The sequence below is a fragment of the Aulostomus chinensis genome, chromosome 8 (assembly GCF_037954235.1).
Source record: "Aulostomus chinensis isolate RoL2024-O1b breed Wild chromosome 8, RoL_Achi_v1.0, whole genome shotgun sequence".
In the NCBI taxonomy this organism is placed as follows: Eukaryota; Metazoa; Chordata; class Actinopteri; order Syngnathiformes; family Aulostomidae; genus Aulostomus; species Aulostomus chinensis.
This window is the reverse complement of record NC_141327.1, coordinates 27857901-27881207: the sequence shown is the minus strand read 5'-3', so window position 1 is coordinate 27881207 and position 23307 is coordinate 27857901. Positions and strand designations below refer to the sequence as shown.

General features: G+C 48.7%; 2 protein-coding genes across 5 annotated transcripts in view; both read right to left on the bottom strand.

The window, feature by feature from the left end:
• The window catches only part of LOC147257919 (equilibrative nucleoside transporter 1-like), an 18404-nt gene extending 4081 nt beyond the window's left edge, over window positions 1-14323 (bottom strand). Inside the window, exons 1-7 of one of the 2 annotated variants that reach the window (XM_086212159.1) lie at window positions 14211-14323; window positions 1801-1859; window positions 1639-1720; window positions 1064-1218; window positions 599-738; window positions 370-504; window positions 145-242 (exon numbers count right to left, since the gene is read on the bottom strand). In XM_086212159.1, coding sequence (XP_086068285.1) covers window positions 145-242; window positions 370-504; window positions 599-738; window positions 1064-1218; window positions 1639-1720; window positions 1801-1817 — 627 coding nt within the window. In that variant the 5' untranslated portion in view covers window positions 1818-1859; window positions 14211-14323. Of the gene's footprint in view, window positions 1-144; window positions 243-369; window positions 505-598; window positions 739-1063; window positions 1219-1638; window positions 1721-1800; window positions 1860-3267; window positions 3474-14210 lie in introns of those variants that run through there. The other variant, XM_086212158.1, reaches the window with a different exon arrangement.
• On the bottom strand, window positions 14211-23307 carry pex6 (peroxisomal biogenesis factor 6). Of its 3 annotated transcripts, none has more exons than XM_086212156.1 (19): window positions 22666-23307; window positions 21414-21995; window positions 21167-21339; window positions 20644-20727; window positions 20255-20369; window positions 19887-20020; window positions 19694-19799; window positions 19297-19499; window positions 18813-18999; window positions 18504-18580; window positions 18302-18419; window positions 17601-17806; window positions 17458-17519; window positions 16928-17036; window positions 16724-16840; window positions 16519-16596; window positions 15206-15345; window positions 14567-14718; window positions 14211-14348 (listed from the first exon to the last, which is right to left on the bottom strand). In XM_086212156.1, exons 1-18 carry the CDS (start codon window positions 23191-23193, stop codon window positions 14582-14584), a joined length of 3156 nt encoding a protein of 1051 aa, XP_086068282.1. In that variant the 5' UTR covers window positions 23194-23307; the 3' UTR covers window positions 14211-14348; window positions 14567-14581. The 3 variants fall into 3 exon arrangements, with proteins under 3 accessions (XP_086068282.1, XP_086068281.1, XP_086068280.1); XM_086212155.1 differs by having other exon boundaries at window positions 14254-14397; XM_086212154.1 differs by lacking the exon at window positions 14211-14348 and having other exon boundaries at window positions 14433-14718.

The following is a 23307-nucleotide window of genomic DNA, read 5'->3' as shown; positions in this document are numbered from 1 at the left end:
GTTCAGAGGAGGGAAACCTGAACACTGTCGCTCATTTCAACACTTCCTGTAGTTTACGGGTGTTGAGTCTCTTCCACTGTGTGTGTGTGTGTGTGTGTGTGTGTGTGTGTGTGTGTGTGTGTGTGCAAGACGAAGGTGAAATACCAGTTTAGGAAGCATGATGTAGGCGAGGATGGACAGAAAAATAACAATACAGGCTGTGATGAAATAACCAAACGCAGCGTCTTGAATCTCTGAGCCACCTGAAGGAAGGAAGCAAGGAAGAAAGGAGGGAAGGAGGGAAGGTAGGAAGGAGGACATAGAGGTCAGGGCTTATGAATGTTCAGATGATTGAATCTTTCAAAAAGTCTAGGTTGATATTCATCAGACTTGCGATGGCACAGATCATGGCGGAGGCCGCGAACGTTCCGGCGAGTCCCTGACCACTCATGACGGGGGTCGTGTACGAATTCGGCAGCAAGCCGGCCATTCCGAAAAGACTGCCCTGTAGCACCGCACCGAAGGCTGCGACAGATAAACAAAATGATCAATGAATAAACAAATGGATCAATTATCAGAAGACTTTGCAACAGACCCTGAAACACTAAAACCATCTCACAGTTGATGATGACGATCTTCACCATGGTAACAGAGAAGAAAGGCAGCGGCTCCATGGGGACCTTCACCAGGAGGGCAGTCACCATGAAGACGACCATGATGACCACCAGACTGCCCATCACCCGCAGCCGCTGAGAAACCCTGCCAGAAGAAGATGAGAAGGAAGACAGTGCCGGTGTCAGGACAACAGCTCTTATTTTGACAGCTCTTAAAGGGGCAGTGTTGCAGTGATTGGGCAGTGGTTAGCAAGATGGCGGAAAGGCTGTTTTGATTTTCATAGTGGCGAGGAACTGATCTGAATGTGTGTTTCAACAAACATACAACAAATAAAGTTCAACCGCTGGGTAGATGGACGTGTATGGATGGAGATCGATGTATCATCAACGTCTGGTCACCGATCGATCAATAGATTTTCATGTACTGATACTCCAACACAGATGAGATGGCGGCATGTTGGGGACCTTACAGCGAGAGCAGGAAGGAGTTGAGGCAGGTGCAGATGAGCAGCGGCAGCATGGCACACAGTGTCATCACGTTGTTGAATTTGGCTTCCAAGACGCCGCGGTGCTCGTCAGCTGCGACCGTCACATTGGAGGTTTCCCGGAGACGGCTGGTGAAGTACTGGAGACACCAAGAACCGAACGACACATAAGATGTTGAACACGTCCCCACAGACACACCTGTCATGTCAATGTAAGGGACACTGAATCGGCCACAAACTGTCTCACACACGTGAGAACACGTCTGAATAAGTCACCTGATAATGTGAAAGCTAACACTGATGTTAGCAAACACGTTAAACGTTAGCTCAGCTGCATCAGACACGTTAGCTTGATTAGTTTGGTGTTTGCAGAATATTCAAGAAAGATGAAAGCTTTCCAGTCATGGCGCTGCCATGTCCCCAGGCCACCAGCTGCTGACTAACAATTATTAACTAGCTAACTAACTAACTAACTAACTCACTAACTAGTCCTGCAGTTAGACCTGAGTAACTACTGCTTCTTAGTGAGGCTGCAGGACAGACAGGAAATGATGTCATACCACGGTCGCTGTCATGAAGAAGTTCCAGGGCAGCAACGTTCCCAAACCGAGCATGAAGAAGATGAGCCAGACCCCCATATAGCTATAGGCAGAGATTTCAAAATAAAAGGACATTAAAATGGAGAGTTGCAGTCCGAGAATTGTTCAAGTCCTCAGACTCACTTGTCTCTCGGCTCCATGGTGGCTATTTTCTTGAACCGGGGAGCTAATTAGCTGATGAACTGCAGAGGAGAAACAAAGTTGTGTTACCTAGCAACAAATGTAGTAATTATTAGTATTTTTACAAACACTTGACAGTAAAAAGTAGTGTAACAATTGTACATTGTACAATTAAATGACCCATTAAAGTACTCATTTAGACCAAACGGTGTTTAAGGCATCAAAATCCACATTGAGACATTTTGGAGTCGCTCTACAGAGTCGGTTTGAAGGTGGAAACATCTGGAAATACATGTTGTTTACATATAAAAAAAATAAATAAATGACATCACATCCAGGATCCCAGCTCCAGGAAACCACCAGTGATTTTTCAGGCTGTATTTTTCAGTTGTGGATTATTTTTGGCCAAGACGTGTCACGACTAAACAGAACGAAAACGCAAGTCAAACTGACTCGTTTGGATTTACTGAGGTCAAACACACACGTGTTGCTGGGATGTGATTTTTTTTTATTTTTTTTTACTGTGAAATCATTAATATTCAGTGTTAAACTAAAGAGATACAGATTACATTTCTTAACAATTAAAACTCATAAATTTCACATCTCCAAAACCAGAGCACCTGAACCGACGACCTGGATGACAGTATCAATAATTTACACACACACACACACACACACACACACACACACACACACACACACACACACACACACACACACACACACGTTATATAATCAATCGCCAGGTCATTACAATCAATGCTCTTATTAATATTTACCATTAATAATAATAATAAATGTTTATGGTTAAAGCTGCATGTGGCGGTAACTTCCTGTCTGAGGCTGAATGGGAGAAATAAAAACATAGAAGCGAAAGTGACAAAACCACAACACCCCCCCCTCCCCCCCGCCTTCACCATATTACCATGGTAACCTAAAGCACAAGACCCTGGAAAAATTCCGCCCACTTTTGGGAATTTAGGAAGCTCCAAACCGGCTGGGTTTCTATCAGCTGATTCTGTCCGATTTGTCTTCATACCAACTGCATTTGGTCCAAATCAGCACATTTGGTGGCTTGCAGCGTGAAAACGCTTGTGGACATTTGAAGGAAGTTGAGTCAGGAGGTCACGCGAGAAAAACACAGGAGGACAAACAAGCAGAGGCAACGACCAGAGGACCCGCGGCAGCGCAGGCAGAGACAACGTGAATGTGTTTATTCAGGGTGAGGGAGACGGCGAGGACGGGACGGAATTCTCCCAAGTTCTTCAGCTGGAAACCAGAACTAACATTCTGGTTCAGGCGTGTGTGAAAGTTTGCCGGCTGTCCCTGAACGCACCGTCTGCCACCACAGTGAGCAGAACCTGGTGTTCTATCTACGTGGAGGGGACTGACTCATCAAAACAATCAAGTTCTAAAAATACCGACTGCAGGGAAAACGGAAGAAGTCAGATTAAATAAACAGCTGTTTACCTTCACTCACTGACGGTTCCTCAGATGTTCTTAGGAAGTTCTCCTGATGTTCTCCCACCCCCATAAGGCACGAGTACTCCAGCTGACAAAACTTTAAGCTTCAGTCTCATTTATGCTGTCTTTCCTCTTTTCAGAAACCTCCCGAGTGTCTCTCGTCTTCTGCAGCTTCAGCAGAAACCGTTCCTGTGGTCGGCCCAGTGACCTGTGACCTTTGACCTCTGATATCACTGATAAAGTAGACTTTGTTCCTGAGTAAATGACAGTGATGAGATAACCAATGCGCAGCGTTTAGCTCCCTGGTGAGAGACACTAAAGAAAAGAAATTTTGTTTTTCAGTTGACAAGATTTTATTTGGCAAGAAATGAACTTTAATAACCTTTAATAAATAAAATGTTTCTGTCATCGTCCCGCCCCCAGACTCAGATTAAAGCTGCCAGCAGTGAAAAGCACAACGATGCAGTCTTGACCACATGGCGCGTCACTGATATCGTTTCATCTGTTCATCTTTACATCTTTTCACTGAGATAAAACAACAGACCTGCCTTACTTCACAATCCAAGTCTTCAATTCAAAACTCACAATTTTCAGCATGCAGGTTGCCACTAGCTAGGTAGCTAGCTAGCTCAGGGGTTGTTCTCTTTGTAGGCCAGGAATGCCAACTGAACTACTTGTCTGATAGCGAGCTGATACCTGCAACGTTCCTACGGTGAACTTCACCTCTTACCAGCCACCTGCAGTTCAACCAAAGCGGCGGGAGCAGCAGCCGTTGCTGGAAGCAGCGTTGCGTTGAGGCCAGACCGTGCGATCACACCTACGCCAACCATCACAACATCTGCCCGCAGGAAGTTGCTCTTAAATGATGGATGCTTTTCTTTTTGTGCTTCCCGATGACATGACTTGATCCGTTTGTTCTAACATTTGGAAGCTCTAAACGGACCGCGAGTCAGTTTAGTCTTTAATCTTTGGCTTCATTAGCAACTGAGAATGACTCAGGCTTTGGGACTCCTGAACAAATGTTTATTTAGAACTTAAACATTAAGGAACTACCTAACAAACTGAATCTTTAACTCCCACAATTCCTCTCGTATTCGTAACAAAATCATGGCGGGCAGCAGCAGCTCACTTGTGCCGTTAGCATCTTTTAAACCCAACGAATGAACAAAAGCTCTTCATCCATCCGTCCGTCCGTCCATTTTCTACCTCTTATCATGTTCAGGGGGGTGGGGGGTGGAGCCTATCCCAGCAGCCTTCAGGTGAGAGGCGGGGTTCACCCTGGACAGGTCACCAGTCCATGGCAGGGCCAACACATAGAGACAGACAACCATTGGCTCTCCCAGTCACACCTACGGTCAATTTAGAGTCTGGATTAACCTGGTCCCTCTTGATGTCTTTGGACTGTGGGAGGAAGCTGGAGTACCAGAGAGAACCCAGCAGGAACAGGGAGAACATGGAGACTCACACAGAAAGACCCGTGCTCCAGCTCAAACCCAGAACCTTCTTGCTGGGGGGCCACAGTGGGGACCACTGCACCACTGTGCCGCCACAAAAGCGCTTCAATTCGATGTCAATAGGTTGCTGGATCGACCACATCGAACTTCCTCAGGCCTTTCACTTAGCAACACTAAGGATGCTACTGAGGCATTGAGGTTAGCCAACAAGTGTAACGTTAGCTTAGCTGCATCAGCTATACATTAGCATGCTAGAAGCTTTGTGGGACCTTAACATGATTTGTTTAATGTTTTCTGAATATCTATTAAAGATGAACATTTAGCCACCACCTGCATGCAACGACATCGATTGTTAGCATTGCAAGCGTAAAAAAGGCTTCTTTTTGTTTGGCCAATGACGTCTCGCGAGCTGCCTGCTGCGACGAGCGCTGTAGGTTCCTTTCTCTTCTTTCTTCACCAGCAAATCATGGACGAGATGCTCCACTCTTTCCCTTCCATCGTCTTAAAACTGTATGTTCTTCATGTTCTCATGAAAGATAAATCTGATTCCCACTGTGAGGGAATCCAGTTGGTCATTAATCTGCAGGATGGGATAAACAGGCTGACCTTTGACCTTTCCGTTTTTTCTGACTGTTTCCATGTTGATCTGGTTTCTTCCTATCATTAATGACCATGTAAGTCCTGTTAATTATTGACTCGGTTTTAATAAAGATTATGGACGTTTCAGCAGGAAGGACTCCGATGGATTGATTTATGATGGAATAGCTTTTGATGGTGCGTTTCTATTTACCGGATTTGGTCTTTTGTCACGTGTAGAGAAATGTAAGAACTCACTCATCAATGTGTGATCGCAAATCTTTTTAAATCGGTCATTTGATTCATCAGAGTTCAAAGAAAATGAAACCGTGGCGGCGGATTTTGATAAGAAGGTTATGAAATCCAGGTGTGGCTCACTCACAACTAGGTGCCATCTCTGATTTCAGTGATAAAGGCGCTATCAATAAACGCCGCCGTTCGCTCAGCCTGCACCATCCAGCTCAAAGATGACGCGGAGATTTTAGAGGAATATTAACGGAAACAGAGGAGCAGCTTCACGGTTCCAGAATGAAGCCCATCATCCCAACGCCAAACACGACTCGTGTCTTCCTCGTAACGTGCCGAGACTCCGCTCGCCCACCAGGGGGCAGCCCTCACAAAAATTGTTGAAGATGAAGAAACTACATCTTTAATCAGGATGAAACAACAACACAAAAAGAAGGAAAAAAAAAATCCAGACCGAATAAAAGATGATGCTTCTTCCTGGTGTCAGTAAGCTCGAGCTAGAGAAGCGCTGCAGGCACGAGGGTTTCGTCACGCTCGCATTTCCGGCAGCTTCTCCACAAATAAAAACTGATATCATGAATTTATGAGTATTGTAGTCTCTCTTCCTGCTCATCTGGCGGCTTCTTCCTGGATTATTTGTTGTTTTCTGGTTCGTGGCGGTTTGGGGGCGTTACGACCACCCGAACGTGAGGAGGGGAACGCTCGTTTGTTGGTTTGTGACGTGAAAGTGGGAGTCACACATTCTGTATTTAAGACATTCATGCGTCGGACCTCTGCAGTTAAAATCCTTCGAAGGTGATCATGTGGGTTTTTTTAAGTGCTGGGTGTCATGGCAACAGGTGAAGGCAGCTCCCTGATTGGCTGGGATCACCGGCTGCTGTTTGCAGTCAGAACTGCTGAGTGGACCCTCCTTTTTTAAAGGCCCCAGCCCCGCCTCCCCCTCCCCCGCCAGCGCCGGCAGGTTCATGGCCTCCTATTATTGCGGGGCAGATTGTGTTTGTGCGTCCTGGCTGAACCTTCTAGTGCAGCGAGATCATATATGTGCCTCTGCAGGGACGCCGGGGGCATAACCTAACAAATGTGTGGGGTCAATTGGTAAGGAGCGCTGTCTGCTGTGTTGCTTGTGCCGAGTAGCGAGTGGAGGTAGAGTACTGCTAAGTTGTGTGCTGAAGTGATGGCGAGCTCGGAGAACGCCGGCCGGGACTCCGGGTTCCACCTTTAAAACTTTCTTAGAGGTTTCAGAGCCTCCCGGTGGACGCCTGATGAATTTAAGGCAAGTGGTTTGGTTTGTCGCAACTTAGTAGTACCTCTATTCTCTGACATCACTCATGTGAGAGCGTTTGTGAAAATAAACGTTGGATTACCAGGTTCGGGGATGAATGGTTCTTTTCACGCTGAGCGAAGCGTTGGTGACGCCGCCACTGATGATGAGCTGCTGGTTTGTTTGTTGAGCAGCTCAGATATTAAGAGAGCGGCTGGAGGCCCAACGGTCGAGGAGCATGTCAAAGCCACCCGGATCGTCGAACGCGAAGGACGCCGGCGGTCGGTCAGTAAAAGAGGCGGGAAGCTTGATTGGCATGAAAGCGGAAGGACCGGGTTTACATGAAGGCTTTGCATTGAGGAGGGGTGGGAGGAGAAAGACGAGAGGAGAAGAGAAGATAAAGAGGAGAAAGAGAGAGGAGAGGAGAAACAGGAGAGAGAGATGAGAGGAGGAGAGGAAGATGACGGACGAGGAGACGGGAGGTCAGAGACCACAGATGCTGGACTTCCTTCGAACTCTGAAACCTCCAGCAGCCGTCGGGGGGGGGGGGGGGGGGGGGGGGCTCATCACCCCGCTTAATGAAAAGGGCCATGGGGGACGGGGTGGTAGTGGGGGGGGCTATACAAACAATGTTCCCCTCGCTAGATTTAACATCGAGCCCTGCCGGCCACAACAATGGCGTCAGCGAGGCCCGTCCACGTCGACACGTTGCTAGATTTCTCTCTGGCTGGTCTCAGAGTGCTCGAACCACCAAACAATTGAGAGTTGTTTTTTTCCTTTTTTTTCCATCGCGCTCAGCAGGTCACAACTCGTGTAAAGACACAAAGGTCGCTGCGTTGCAGGGCGCTGCTGTTAAAAAGGCCTGCAGCGCGCGAGTCGGCAAAGTGAGGCTGCGTCCATCAGGAGGCTAAAAGCAATGGTGCTTCGGTGAGGAGTGTTGCAGGTGGAGGTACTGTCCTGTTTCTAATCCAGGCTCTGAGGAGGAGGAGTGTGGATGGGGGGAGGGGGAGGCACTTTGAGTGGCGGCCGGGGGGGATGCAGCGATGCTTGAAGTCTGTCAGAGGAAGTCGTTATGACAACGTCAGAAATGCCGCGTTACTCAAACGGCTGCTGCTGCGTTTCACGCTTAAACACCCAGCACCTCTGATGCCGGCGCCGCACCGACCACGAATGTCGTTTTATTCTCATTTTAAGAGGAAGATTTTGTGCAGTTTTTTTCTTGTGTTCAGTGAATTTGACTGGAAAAATGGCTTGAAAAAAACCACTTCCCCCACAGTTCCTGACCATAAACATTCGCAAAGAACCAAAGTATAATTGTAATCAATTGTTGACAGAAATGCTTTTATCAGTCAATCAGGAAAAAAACCCCGAAAACTTCAGATTAATGATATTCGTGATGTATACATTTATATTTGAGGGTTCGATGAGTGTCGCCTCAGGTTCCTCCCGTAGAAACGCCAAAGCAGGACGAACGAAAGACGCAATCTGTAACAATCACGGTTTCGGTGTCAGGACATCGTTCGCAGGCACTTGGCTGTTGAACGAGTTCTTCTACCTTTAACTGGTCCAGAAACAGATGCCACTGGTCCAGAAACAGATGCCACTGGTCCAGAAACAGATGCCACAGGCCCAGAAACAGATGCCACTTGTTTGATGACAGTAGCAAAGGCAAAATTCAGACCAACAAACGACTGAAAGCAACTAAAAGAATATAACGCTATTTTCAACACTGAAAATGTGACAGGTCACATTTAACCCCCCCCCCCCCCCCCCCCCCCCCCCACACACACACACACACACACACACACTAAGACAGGTACCAAACTCTGACCTGGATCCATGACATCTCTGGAAAGATGTGTTGAACAATCAGGACGTGGCGCCCTGAGCTCAACTGCTCAGTTTTGATTCGGTCCAATCACACTGAGCCTCACGAGTCTCAGCGAGTTCAGTCGCCGTCGTTGCTATGGTTACAGCTCCATTTGGTCAAACAGACGACTGTCATCAAAGTATAAGAACTACAGTTCCGTAGCGTACGGAGCGTGCGCAGAACGCCAGGCCAGTTTGGCGTTGACGGAAGCGTTTACATGCAGAAGGAAATCGGTCCCCAACCACAGCAGCTGGCTCGTTAGCCCGACTAACATGTTTAAGTGTATTTCAAAAGACCAGTTTTAGTTGGACGACCATCGTAACTCGACATCGTCTGACATCATGTAGTTACTGAGAGGAAGAGCGGGGGTGCGTCTTCATTGGGCCATACAGCGAATGAAGCACCATGTCAGTGAACGCGTCCCAGAATCAGGCGACTGTGGAGATACACAAGTTTTCCCAGCAGCTTAGCTAAGACTCTACTGAAAATGGTGTGTTCAAAGACTGCCAGGAAAAGAAGAGCCCACTGTAAAAACAAACAAACAAAAACAACTAGCTATTTGACAAACCTGAAAGACGATTCGGATGCAGAAAGAGGAGCTGTTGTTCAGGGATCGTGACACAAAGAGCAACTAAAACTTGAAAACTTGACACCAAAATAATTTCAAACTTAGTGAAACGCAGCGTGCAGTGAAATATCGAAAATGAAATCTTCCCGATCACAAAAAACAATGCCGATGATTTTCCGGGGTTGTGAGATATCCTGCAAACAAACACGTCGGTGATCACATGACCTCACTGGCGGAGGGAATTTGACTGCTTTTTTCAGTTTTTTACAATAATCTGACAATTATTTGAAAGTTTCCTGGAAAATGTTAATAATGGGAATAAAAGGACTTATCTGAATGATTGTGCTTGACAAGCCGCCTGCTGCCACAGATTTTTTTAATGCATCGTCCACCGACTTCTTTCTTTCTGCAAAAATGATTTGCTTCTGCTCTTCTGGACTTCGACTGACAACAGTTTTTACAGATTTCATGCAGTTGTATTTTCGATTAGACAATAATTTACCACTGGTTTGAAACGTCTTCAGAACTTTTTGTAGACGAGTGTTGTGGTACCCGGCAGTGAGTGAGTGAGCAGATGATCCCACGTCCATCCTGCCACCTAACGTTGCTGAATATGCAACACTGCGCGGTTGCTAATGGCTTTAGTGTTTGTTATTTTGCCCGATACGTCACCTTTTACAGCTTAATAACATGTTACAGTAACTCCACGACTAAACTGCTACTCAAGCATATGCTAAAAGTTAGCCGTCATCCAGCACCCACAGGGTAATATGGCACTGTTTCTCCAGGTGGCCCGGCTGTATGTAGCGGCCCGAGCTAACGGACCCGCTTGTGCAAAGAGAAGACACAGTAGATATGGTCAGCACACTCCCATAACACATTCAAGTTCATATGGCGGTTTTACCATAAAGATCAGAATATGGGTGCAGTCTAAGTTTCGGGGGGAGCTGGTTTGTCTTCTGGGTCTGGAGCTGCAAAGCTACGAACGATGGCCCTGATGTGACTAACAGTGACTATCGGTGACGTCACTGCAGAGGTCCTGTGAAAGCCAGCGACTTGAAAACAGGTCAAACCCCTGCCTGGTTGTTAGACAACAATGATTCTGTTTTCAACCGGCACCAAAATCACTTTCCAAAATTTTGATTGATAGTATATAAAGCTTATGTATTGTATGTATATATTTTTGTAATAACCAATGAGTGTGCCTGACCGCTGGTGCTGCTGTTCCCATAGGTTTCCCAAGGGGACGCTACTGAGAAGCTGGCTCACCAAGTCGCGGCCCAGGTTGCTGCTGCTGATCGCAGGGTTGAAGAGGCCTCAGGTGACCCTCATGAGGAGGAAAAGGATGAAGCGCACAAAAGTAGCAAAGGCCACGTAAGCGGTAAATATGGCTTATGTTGCATGGAGGAATGCTGAACCCCGAAGTCCACCGAGTCACAGGAAGTGCTAAGAAATGAGGACAACTTCCTGTCGCACACTCAACGCTGTCGAGTCAGCAAATCGATAATGAGGCAGTGGCAGATAAACCGCCAACATTCACTAGAAAATGTTCATTTAAGTCAGCCAGTCTGGTTCCTACTCAAACCAACAGGGGGCAGCATGGAGACACAAAGTTTGTTTGTTTGCCCCTATTGTCAGAAACAAGGCAATGCTAACTTCCTTAGCACGAGACGGAGGTGAACACTCTGTTTCTGTCAGAACATTCCAGTGCTCAACTGGCCGTGAACAACAAAGTTAATATCAAAGATTCCGTTTTTTTAGTGTCAGATTTCACTTTCGCTGAAGTGTTCATGTCCGTGTGAGATTCTCAGAACGCAATCGGCATTTAGAGATGGAGGCACTCCGACTGGAGGTGATGTGAAGCAAACAAGTTGTAAGCGTGTCGTCATGGCAACGGACCTGACAAATCATGAACTTTGCCCAAAATGCCATCGCGACGATGTTGTTTCAGCATCATTTTGATCTGTTTATTAAAACTGAATCAAAGTAAAATCTACGATGGAAGCAGCCGTCATCAGGACTTCCATGTTGGTATTAAATTTTATTTGACACTTCAGTTTCACTGTCTTTATTGTTCTCTGGCTGTGGAGTGAAAAACGCGGAACTATTAAAGCGAGTGTAATTGATGGAGCAAGAGTTGGCGACAGGTTCCGTCAGTTTTGATACGCTTCCTCTTTGTGGCCCAGTGGCACTCGCCGCCGAAATCAAACCGTTTTTGGAAAATATCGAATTGTGATCACTTTGACTGTGATGAGATTCACAGTGTTAGAAGGAATCATCATTCCAAACCATCAGGCTTTGAATCCTGCCTGTTAGACGAAATGGAGGGCTTCAGTGCAGTGGCGTGTTGGATCAAACCAGCGCTGAGGCCGGATGTCATTTAACGTTGAGACGCTGCCACATTTCATTTAGAGACTTTGACGGACTTCCTTGTTCACATGGCCGCTGGAGGGCGTACCAGCGTTCTGGGCTCTCAAAAGGAAACTTCTTTGATGGACAGATTGGGAAACATGCATAAAAGAGGGTTACCTAGGTAACCAGAGCCCGGGCAACCACACGAAAACTGATGAGCGAAAGCCTTCCTGTGCGTGTGCAGGTTTACGTAAGCGGGGTTCAGCTTGTGCTTGTTCATCAGTAACATTCGCTACTAAAGTACGACTGTAGATTTTGTCTGCTTGTATTTTCTCACAACTCCGGTAATAAACCGAACAGGCAAACTCTGACGCGTTCGAATGTTCCATCCCTTCCAGAACCTGCAGCCGAATGCCCCACTTCACCTGAGTTGCTGACAGAAAGAACCTGCTCGCTAGATATGGACGCCAGAGACGAGACGGACCTGCATGTTGGGTCTTTGCCCCAGCTACGAACTAAAATCCAGGAACCACTAAGCAGAGTGACAGATGAAGCACAGAGACCGAGACCTCCAGACTAACCCCGCCCTCCTCCTGACTGTGGCGTGTACATCAGAGAACCAACCAGCTGGTTCTAGCTCAGTGTGCTTGAGTGTCAGAAGAACCAGCTGATTAAAGTGACGGGACGACACCTGCTGCCTCACACTCTTCTGTCACACCTAAAAAAAACAACAACTTCATTTACTCACAAGCGTCACATGACCTGCCAATACAAATACAAATATAAACAAAACTCAGCGAAGTTTGTGGTGTCAGGATTCGTGGTGTGTTCAGACCAAACCCAAAGTGGATTTTCACTCTGCATTACAAGCAGGATCAACGCGAACACCGGTCTTCCTCCTCTGGAGCAGAGGAGCAGGTTCCTCGGCCGTGACGTTCTCTCAGCTGCTCCTAACTTTTGATTTTACTGTGACTCATTCACAAAAAGCGGGTCAAGATGGTGCCGAAATGCCGACATCACGGTGGCGATTTGTGCAAATGATCAATCCGGGATTTGTCACCTCTGTCGCCATGACAGCAAGATAACTTTCAAAAACGGCGTTTCTCTGAATGGAGTTCTGATTATCAGACCAGCTCCAATCGGTTTGTGCTCAGTACAAATTGGTCAGTGGCGCTGGGAGAATCTCTGCCGTGAGACGGTTTCGCGTCACACGGATTTCTCTTTGCACCACATTCAATCGTTCTCACAGACTTTGTATGTAAAGCCTTTGCGTCACCGTTGGTCTGAACACGGGAGAAACCCGGCGACTTCTCGACTGTCGAAAAAGAGAAATGAGCCCAAAATTAGGTTGCAGGATAGGAAGCCAGCTATGACATCACATCAGCAGACTGGATCTTCTCACTTTAAGTCAAATTTCATGTTTATTTTATTTTTCATTAAGTAGGTAGAATAAGTTTTGGAACTAAGTGGTTCATTTTTGTCCTGTTGGTTCTGTTCGTATTCGTCGCCAAGACAGCGACTCGCGTGTCTGGACGGAGTTGCTTTATGTTTGGAGCTCGCTAACGCTAACTGATGATACTGAGAAGATTCCTTCACGAGCCTTTTGAAAAAGAGCGTTTGTTTTTCTGGCTGGATGAACGGGAGTCCAGCGCCTGTCACCACAGTAGCGATGCCGCCGAAGCACTTCGGCAGGTCAACAAGATCTGACTCTCTTTGGTCGAGGAGACGTATCCCTACACCTGATACTGGATCACTGTAAATATTTGACTGAACTGGGATGTAATGGTGTGATTAGAAGCTAGTTTGATTTATTTGAACATGGAGGAAAGAAATTATTAAATAAAATGGAAGCACTTTTTTTCCTTTATGCTGAGACTTTGAGTCTTACTTTGATGTTCAAAGTTAATACCTTCTGTCATCAGGGACTTCTCCCTCAACGAGCTAACGAGGCCATGTGTCTGGTCATGTGACTGCGGGTGTCTTCTAACCAGGTGAAGTTCTGTCTCAGGAGGGTGTCTAACGTGGCCGCGAGGCTTGAAACTGATTCAGCTTCCGCTTCCTGTCCACCGAGTCCAGAGCAGTCAGGTCGCTGAGGTGCCCTCCATAAATCTGTGCAGCAGCTCACAGAAAAAAAACAAACGGTGGACGGAATTCCAGAGGAATGTTAATTTGTGCAGAAAATGTACTTTTCTAAACAGAGCAATGAACACTGCATGTCATAACTCCATGGTTGGGTGTTTGGGAGGGGACTAGCTAGCTAGGTAGCTCTATTTCCTTGCAAACGCCACAAGCATTTTACTGTGAATGCCATCGTAGCGAGCAGTCTTTGAAAGATGCTTTCACTCTAACGTGACACCTTGTGAGGCGTCGATGCAGGTAGTGACCTTCCATGTTGAACTATCCTCGAGAGCTCTGCCCATCACGACCCGAGCGGGGGGGTCCACAGAGGCGCCTTCACATTAATGTGGCAACAAACGTCCCATGAAATCCCGGATGTCAGAAAAATGATCTGGACACAAGGATTTAATCTCCGGATTGACAGCTCCGTCCTAGTGACCCCTCCCAGACGTCTCTAGAGCCGGGCTGCATCGACATCGCCCCACCTTCCTCTTGTGTCATTACCTCCAACATTACCGGTGCAGAGGATTGCGGGCGTTTATGGATTGTTGGCAGGAGGGTGCGGACCTCTGCGGACTCCAGGTGGGACCTTCAGTAGGTTTCGCTAAGGTTGTGCTGTTGACGTGCAGCAGCCTGAGGTTCCTTTGGGGAAAAGAATGATGGCGTTTGCACCTTAAGATACCTGCACTTCCTTTAAGAAAAACAAAAAAACATTTTCATGAGCACCTGCTGTATTTATTAGGAATTAGATTTGACTTTAGATTTTATACATTAACTTTACACTTCTATTTTAGTGCTTTACAAAATTTTACAACAGCATTTTTATTTTTTTTTTTCAAACTGGACAGTGAAGCCTGGACCTGTAGGTTCTGTTTCTACTCGGCTGTTAGTTTCTGTTGAATGTCTTTATATCGCAGCAGCTCCTGCTGAGAGACAGAAGGCGTGAAATGTTCCAACGCCGTGGAGAAATCCTCAGGTGTGAGGTGGACGGGGGAGTCCTCTGAATCCAGACCTGACGGGTGACAGAGAGACGGTGAGGCAAAAGGCTGAAGTGCAGAAGCCTAAACCTCCGGGACACGTTCCTGACCTGCCAGTTGACCTAAGAAAACTTTATCTTTCCATGTTGGCTGAGTGTCCAGCGTGACCCGGTGAGTGTTTGCCTTCATCAGTGACTAAGAGGGGGAAGAACCAGTGGGGTACCTCAAGGATCAGTGTCAGGATCATTAGATTTTATCCAAGCGCTCATACCATCAAGTGTGACTGAGACCACTCGCGAGGAAAACACTACATGGAGAAGAAGCCAACAGCCGAGTGACCAGACGAGCTAGCTCTGAACACCAGCCACAATAAAAAACACACACACACACACACACACACACTTTTCTGTCTGCGCCATGTCATGAGCGCTCGAACTCGCCATCATCATGGCCGAGGTCTGACGGAGGATGTATAGTCGTCCAGCGCAGTAAAGCACGTAAGCTCGCTCCTTGTTTTCCTACCATTGTCGATGAGAGAGATCTTCCTCTTGACGGCCTCCGTCATGGCGTCCGAGCAGAGAGCGTAGAGGTCGGCGCCAGTCATGTGGGAGGGGCATCGTTCCAGCAGCTGCTGCAGATTCACTGCTGGGTCCAACTGGAACCTGCAAGTTGAGACTCATTTAATTTGAGTAACACAACCTGATCACGAGTCAGAAACACGACCTGGTTCATTCATTCACGACAGTAAATTGTTTACATGTCCTGACTGCCAGTGTTTCCAAAAAAAAAAAAAAAATCCTCTACTCGCCGGAGCCACGATGTGTTTCACCGTCTACAAGTGACTGGACCCCAGTGTGACATCGACCCAGCGTCTCGTCATCCCAACCATCAGAGGATTCATTTTATCTTCACTCCCATCTCCCAACTGCCAGCTCTGTCCCTCGGAAACAGCAGGAACCCCAAGCCCCATGGTTTGGGACTGCCCAGGTGCGAGAGACTTTTGGAATGTGGTTTCCAATAGGATGTCTGGAGTACTCGGGCGCACCGCCCCCTCCTCCCCAATTATCTTGTTGCTGAATGACTTTACTGGTCTAGATCTTTCTTTGAATCACCAGTGCTGATTTCTGGTAGGCCTCACTGCTGCCAAAAGGTTGATAGCACAAAGATGGAATGCACCTCATGACCACAGTTCATCGATCTCACTAAGCTAGAAAAACCTGTGCCCAGCATGCGCGGCGCTAAAGTCCAGATTCTTCATTTACGGTCCTCCTTTATGGAGAGTATGCTGGGACGGTAACCACGGTCTCCTATCTTCATTGCTTCACCATTTTTTACCCCACTCCCTCGTTCTCATCTTTCATCCCAAATTATTAGTTGTTTCCGTGAATTCCCTTCTGTTTTTTTTAATTAACAATTTTGTGGAGCTGTTTTCCGCCTTCCTCTGGTGACCAAATCTGTCTCCTGGTAACGTTCCCTCATCATTGTTCCCTCGCAGCGTCTCCTTGATGGAGATCAAACTGTTTTTGTATTTAAATTCTAGTGGATTCATTAATTCTCAGAGAAAACAAATGTAGAATGGTGACTTCAAACAAACCCCGCTGAGACTTGACTTCTAAGGAGGACTCCTGCGAGCCAGCAAATGTGAGCATCAGGTCCAGAAAATAGTTCCAGGTCTTTGAAGGGAAAAATACTTCCTATCGGAGCCCAGAGAGTTTCTGTTTAGGTTTGTTGTCAGATACCACACAAAGATGTCAACCATTCAGTCCGTCGAGTTGATCCTCAGAATAAATGTCAATGTACTGCATTGTTCCACCTGCAGGGGGAGCTGGTCTTACTTTCGGAGGATGGCCTGAAGAACCTGGAGCTGGGAGCCTCGATCCTCGTTGACCCCGACATAGACCAGCTTATCAAACCTGAGGACGACAGGGAGACTCACTCGTGCTGACGGTCACAACATAGCGACATTTAAATTCATAATAAAGACCCCACATTTCTGTCATCAGATGTGTTTCCAGGATGAGTGCTTGTGCGAGTTCTGACCTGCCGGGCCGAAGCAGCGACTGGTCCAGCAGGTCTGGACGGTTGGTGGCGCCGATCACAAACACGGCGCTAGACAAGTGCAGCGTATCCAGCTCCGCCAGCAGCTGAGACACCACCCTGCAGGAGATTCAATCCAACTTTACTGATCTGACCGGGCCAGGCACTGGCAAGCAGGAAGTAGCAGGAACGCCGCTGCACACCCACCTGTCCATCACCCCTCCGGAGTCGCCGCTGCGCCCCCTGCTGGGAGCCAGAGAGTCCAGCTCATCGAAGAAGATGACACAGGGAGCTGCTGAGCGTGCTCTGGAGAACACTGAACGCGACACACCGGTGAAATGAACGTTTGAGCACTTTAAAACTGATAAAACAATATTTCTAATGGTTCCTGAAACCTGTTCCTGTTCATGCCAGTCACACAGATGTGTTGAACATGTGGACAAAGAAGCAACGTCAACTAACAGATGTTCCAGATGTCAAAAAGGTGAGAACCTTCAAATTTCTTGATTTTTAAACCTTTTGTTTAGTTTTGCTTTTTTTTTCCCCCCCGTCAGGTTCTGCTGAGGAAACCAACACTAACATTCCAAATTAGGGGAGGATTATGGGAGGATGTCGGACAAATGTTTTTGATGGTTATAAATTTGTTTCCTTTCCATGATTGATCCATGATGTCACAGCATTCCAGGTCACTGGTGTGATCTCGGTACGTTGAAATGACAAAACTATCAGTGACGGACCTTCTCGGATGTTCTCCTCACTCTGACCCACGTACATGTTCAGGAGCTCGGGTCCTTTCACGCTGACCAGAGAGAGAAGACGATCGTCACAACATTTTCTGTTAAAGGTCAATCAAACAATAATTAATGATAACGACCAATACCTGAGGAAGGTCATGGAGCACTCGGTGGCCACAGCCTTGGCAAGCAGGGTTTTGCCGGTGCCCGGAGGTCCATATAGCAGGACTCCGGTCCGGTTCAGACCCAGGGACAGCAGCTCTGGTCGCTGCAGAGGAAGCTGAACAGTGTCCAGGACCTCCTTCTTTGCCTGCTGAAGACCACCAACATCCTCCCAGTGCACATCAGGGATCTGGTAAAAACACAAGGGAGAACTGGTTCTGTACAGCCACTAGGAGGCGACAGAGGTCATCGACTTCTACAACTGTCACGTTTGGAAAATAGAGCAGGAATGAGTCCTCAACCGCCCAGCACATTAAAGGTCATCAGGGTGAACACAGAAGAAGCATGACGCTGAGTTGTGGTGACACTGAAGTCACGTGGCTGTAGTGTGGTTCCTTCATAGGCTAACGTTAGCTTGGAACGGCTAACCACTGCATGTACACGTTGTACCTTTGTACCTACGCTACGCTACATGGGGTTCATTGGCGAAGATGAACAAAGCATCTCATGAACTTTTGCATCCTGTTAGCTTGAGGTCAAGGGAAGTCATGGAGATGATGACTTCCTCATCTATGCAGCATGCTAAATATTACATTTTTAAGCATCCAGTAAACATCTTTTGCGATCTTCACGCTAACATCTGGCAGAAACATCTGGCTCTTCTTGGGCACGTTGCATGAATCACCTTGGGAGCTCCGATGGCCGCTGACTGGGCGTCCTGCAGGGTCTGCAGAGCTGAGGTGAAGTCCTGGTTCAGGATGGTCACGCCACTGGAGCACAGGTCCTCCTCCTGGCGACCACGGCTTCACGCACAGGACAATTTTTTATTAGCCAAACAACCTAAAATTCCAATCCAGGCGATCATATCGCGTTCTTTGGAGTCTCACCAGGTGTTGATCAGCCTCCTGCGGGCCGCTCTGCCTGCCTGAACCAGCAGAGCGCTCAGGTCGCCCAACACACACCCCTGAGGACGACACACACACACACACACACACACCCTCAGTTACATTAAACCACATTTTCACTACTTTTTAATTTCAACACTTCCAGTCACATCGTACCAAACCACAGGTGTTCCAGTTACTTTATTTCTAGTTCAAATCAAAGTGTCACAGTTCATCTGTTCACAAACAGGTGACCAGTTGACAGAGAGCACTGGTCTGACTGGTCAGGATTAACTTGACGCAGCTACATACTGCGGTGAGTTTGGCGAGTCTCTCCAGGTTGACGTCCCTCCCCAGATGGACATCTCGGGCCAAGCCTACCAGCATGGCGAGACGCTGCTCCTCAGAGGGGCTCTCTACCGCCATCTGGTGGACAAATGCAGCCATGACTCCTGCAGAGAGCTCCTGAGGTCTGCGGACTGTTGCCACCACCGCCACTCTGGACACAAACACAGCATGTCAACATGCCCCTGACCTGGGCAGGGCTCATCAACGACCTTTATCCCCACTAGCTTTTAAAATGCACCGGCACCGTCTGCACTGCGTAGTCAGCAACATTGAGCGTCACACTGTCGCCGAGTTCAACATTTTAAGGGCACGCAAAAACACTTTCCTGTGCCAGAGGGAACTTGCATTTATTTTCATCTTTAGCTCGTAAACAACCTGCACCAAACCACCACTTCACATCAGGCCTGGAAGCAAAATCATTGGAGAAGACGCAGTAGCAGTCAGCCACCTGTCGGGGACGTCGCTGAGCAGCTGGCTGAGCGCAGCTTGGACCCTGCCGTCTTCATCGTTGCCCCCCCGAGGCCGCAGCAGCAGATGCAGGTTCCTAAGCAGGAGAAGGCAAGGACGCATGGCGCCGGCGCGCTGAAACAGCGACGCCATCTTGACCTCAGAGGCTGCAGGTGTGTCAGCGCACACGCTCACACAGTCCACCTGCACACAGGTGACAACAAAAGGACACAAACGGTAACATGACGGTTGTTCGCTTCATCAACACTCTCGTCGTCACCCTCGTGAGCATCACCAAAACTCACTGTCACTAATGTTGTCAGTAAGAGTAGGAACTTTTCTTTACGCTTTAAAGCATCAAAGGGAAACACTGAGATCACCATGACAGCATATCGCACCTTCAGCAGGTGGAGGTGGAGTCTGCGGCTTGCTGCACCGACCGCCGTCATTTTCCCACTTCCTGCAGGACCATGGAGGAGGATGGTGCAACCCGAGAGAGCGTTGCTGCGATGACACAGAACAAATGACCACGTGTCGCCTCACGCCTGCATCAAGAGAAAACGCTGTTCAGACCCATGACAGGTGAGGTACCTGTGGCGCAGGTGAGGGAGGATGACGCTGCTGAGGAGCTCCACCGTCTTATCGAGGCCCGGCGGAGACGAGCTGCTCCACAGCAACGCCGTGTCCACGGAGCAGGAGGGGACCAGGCTGTTGGTGGGCGCCCCCTGAGAAGACAAACCACCGAGTCAGAGGTCACATCCTGCACAGCAACACCTGAGGTCAGCCGTCACACCCTCGATGAGGTCAGGTCAGAGGTCGCTATCCTATATGAGGTCAGAGGTCATGTCCTACACCAAACCCCAAGGTCAGAGCTCACATCCTATGCCACACCCTGAGGTGAGCAGTCCTATCCTAGATGAGAGGTCACATCCGAAGTGAGGTTAAAGGTCAAAGTTCACCATGTAGAGGGAGGTGTGCCGGGTGTCAGCCAGGTGTGCACCAACTCCTCCTTGTTCTTCTTCTCTCTCTTCAGCGCGACAAACCTTCTGCACTTTGAAGAACAGCACTGGACACCTGACAGAGGTCAAAGGTCACACGGACTCATCAGGTGGAAGGGAATTTGAGTTCACAATCATGTGACTGTTACATCCCGATCAAACTCTGCAGCAGAGAGCCGGCACTGTGATCACAACCTGGAACCTGTTTTTTTTTTTTTTTTTTGGTGAAATTCATTTCAAATTTTATGGTTCTCTGTCAGCTCATGTGACGCCACACTGGCTCCGCCCACTTTCACATCAGGCTTAACATTTATGAGCGAGAGAACAAAGACATGAGAGAGGACCGGTACCTGTGTGCTCTCTCGCCGTTGTTCTCCAGCAGGTCCGGATGGTTCCAGGCTGGAACCGTCAGGATGTCCCCCTCCAGCACCAGCCTGCATGCACACCAAACGGGGCTGATCAGGCTCCTCACACACCGGTGACATTTTCACTGCCTGTCAATGCCAAATTGTACGCGCGCACACAGCGACAGGCAAAACTGGCATTCCTCTGGAAAGAACCCGCGGGGCGGACAGCGTCACTAGCAGTGAGAGAGTTCCAACACCCTTGTTGCTCCCTATGCGATAGCATGGCATCATTCATCCTGTCATACCAAAAGCTACACAAGGTACTGTAGTACCAAGCCGTGTTGCCATGGTGACAAGACTAATAGTGATCGCGTACAATGTCCTGAGATGGTCACAGCACCGGTCACCAACCTGACCAGAGCCTGAAAATACCTGAATGTTTTTGTCAACACGTGTTTCCTGTCTGAACGATGAACACATTTTTCACGTGCTGACGTATGACGTGACGCCAGAGCGTCGGACTGACCTGGGGGTGCCAAAGTGTTCCGCCAGCAGGTTGTCACAGCAACAGAGGTTGTCGTTCAAGGGGGACGCCACCGGCTGGATGTGAAGCTCGCCGGCAAAGGATGGAGAAGCTGAGCGGCAATAACTGTCGGATCGACCCGGGCTGCCAGACTCCAGACGACCCCGCGGCCACCTCTGAGACACACCGGCACAGCGCTGAAGACAACCAGACTGTGTGTGTGTGTGTGTGTGTGTGTGTGTGTGTCTACCTTGACCCTCAGGGAGCAGCTGCTCACACCCGTCTCGTCCCCTCCCGTCAGGTTGAACCAGAGTGTCTCAGAAATGAATGCGGCGCTGTCTGTCAGCATGACTTCTTCGGTGGTGCTGGCTGAATCGATCACTGTCACAGAGGCCAGCCGCTCTCTGCTGCCCCTGCTGGCTCCTCCCGGCCTCGACAGCTTCACCCACTCATGGTTGAACAGCCCCAGCTTGACCAGTAGTTGTTTGCTCATAAACACACAACTGTCCACATCAATGGCGTCGCCGCCCTGCACACATCCGAGCAATCGCCGGATGTCAGACACGCAGACGTCTACCCTGCACTCCAGCGCCTGCAGCACGCCAGAGAACCCCGACCCCAGCAGCCTCCTGCTGTCCAGGAGGGACCGCCCTCCACAGAGGCTGTTGGCGTAATGGGCGAAGTCTGACGCGCACAATCGTGTTGGCCTGAAGGGCGGGACGGCGCTCGGCAAGCAAGACCAGTCACTGCAGTCGGTCAGAACCAGTGAGGTGTCAGCAGTGATCCGTCCCTGAGACACCGGACTGCACGCCAGCACCAGCAGGTCCGACACCTGTCATCAACAAGACAAAAACAAACTAGCAGCCATGATGGATTTATTCACTTGCTGTCAACATTTCGACCCACAACGACCTGATGGTGGCGCTGTCAGGACTACTTTTATCATGGAGCAAACGTTTCAGATGGGCAATACCACGTTTTGTTGGGGACAATTTACAACAATCTTAAAGTTTGAGGTTTTTTTTTTTTGCTTCGCACACAACTTTGCCAAAACTCAGCTTGTTGGCACACGGCGTGTTGGGGCACACAGAGCATCCCTGCGATTTATAAACTTCCACCATTTATGCGGTGCCATTTTGAGTGGGCGTGGTCTTTGTTCTGCTATTTAAAACGAGTTAACGTGAATGATTCCATAATAACCATGGCAACATGACATCACGGACAGGTCCAGCAGCTGAAATTACATATTTTTTAAAATAAAGTTTAAAATCTTTTTTCCACAAACACCCCTTTCCTGACATGTAGCTGCTTTCAACATTCATCCAGTTTGTTTCCAGCAGATTGATTTTTGGTGTTAAGCAATAACTACAAATTATAGAATGTCCCAGGCAGCATCCTCTTCCTCTGGAGATTCTCGGGAAAAATGTTCTCTATTCGCAATGACGCAGCTGCAACAGATCATTCACTCGGGTATGTTGCATGAGTGACCCGGACGGTCTCACCTGTCCAGGCTCCTCTCCCAGCTGCGGGAATCGGGGCAGCATGAGCGGCTCTCCTTGCCGGGCCAGAAGCCACTGTCCTGGGCGACAAAGCTCCAGCAACCCGGTGGTGAACGGCTGAGCTCCAGCCCAGCGGAGGCTCTGCCTGCTCCGGGCTCCAAGCACCACTCTGTCCAGGCTGACAGGCTCTAAAGCCCGCACGGTCCCTGTAGTGCCAAGCCGCTGGAGCCCGTGGTGTCGCACGAAGAAGCGGCTGGAGAACAGTCTGACACGTTTCCCGGTCTCCACTCCCGCGGAGTTCCCTTCTCTGCAGCTTGCCGTCTCCTCCTCGGTGGTCGGATGAACGCGCAGTAAAATGCCAGCGGGCCTCCGAGAGCTCTGAGTCCGCTGAGGGGTGAAGAGGATGGTCGGAGGGTCAGAGCCATTCTGGAAGACCGAATCCAGGTGAGACTCAAGAACTAAAGCATCTAGTGGACTCAGGTGAGTCGGGAAAGTCTCCAGGCAGCACAGGTCTACCTGTACCGCCGCCATCTTGGACCTGCGCAGTACTCGCAATTTACGGCTGCGTTTTGGGGTCTCGTTGCTGCCACCTTGTGGACGAGCGCCAGAACCACATTCTTCCACCTTCTACCCCATTCATGACCC

What these genes read in the sequence shown, in the direction of transcription:
- pex6 (XM_086212156.1), bottom strand. Translation starts at nt 23,193, where the DNA reads ATGGCGGCGGTACAGGTAGACCTGTGCTGCCTGGAGACTTTCCCGACT. An exon ending in GGCACACCTCCCTCTACATG is followed by an intron (nt 20,021 to 20,254) that starts GTGAACTTTGAC and finishes TTGTCTTCTCAG; the next exon opens with GGGGCGCCCACCAACAGCCT. An exon ending in TGAGGAGAACATCCGAGAAG is followed by an intron (nt 17,037 to 17,457) that starts GTCCGTCACTGA and finishes TGTCGCGTTCAG; the next exon opens with TGTTCTCCAGAGCACGCTCA.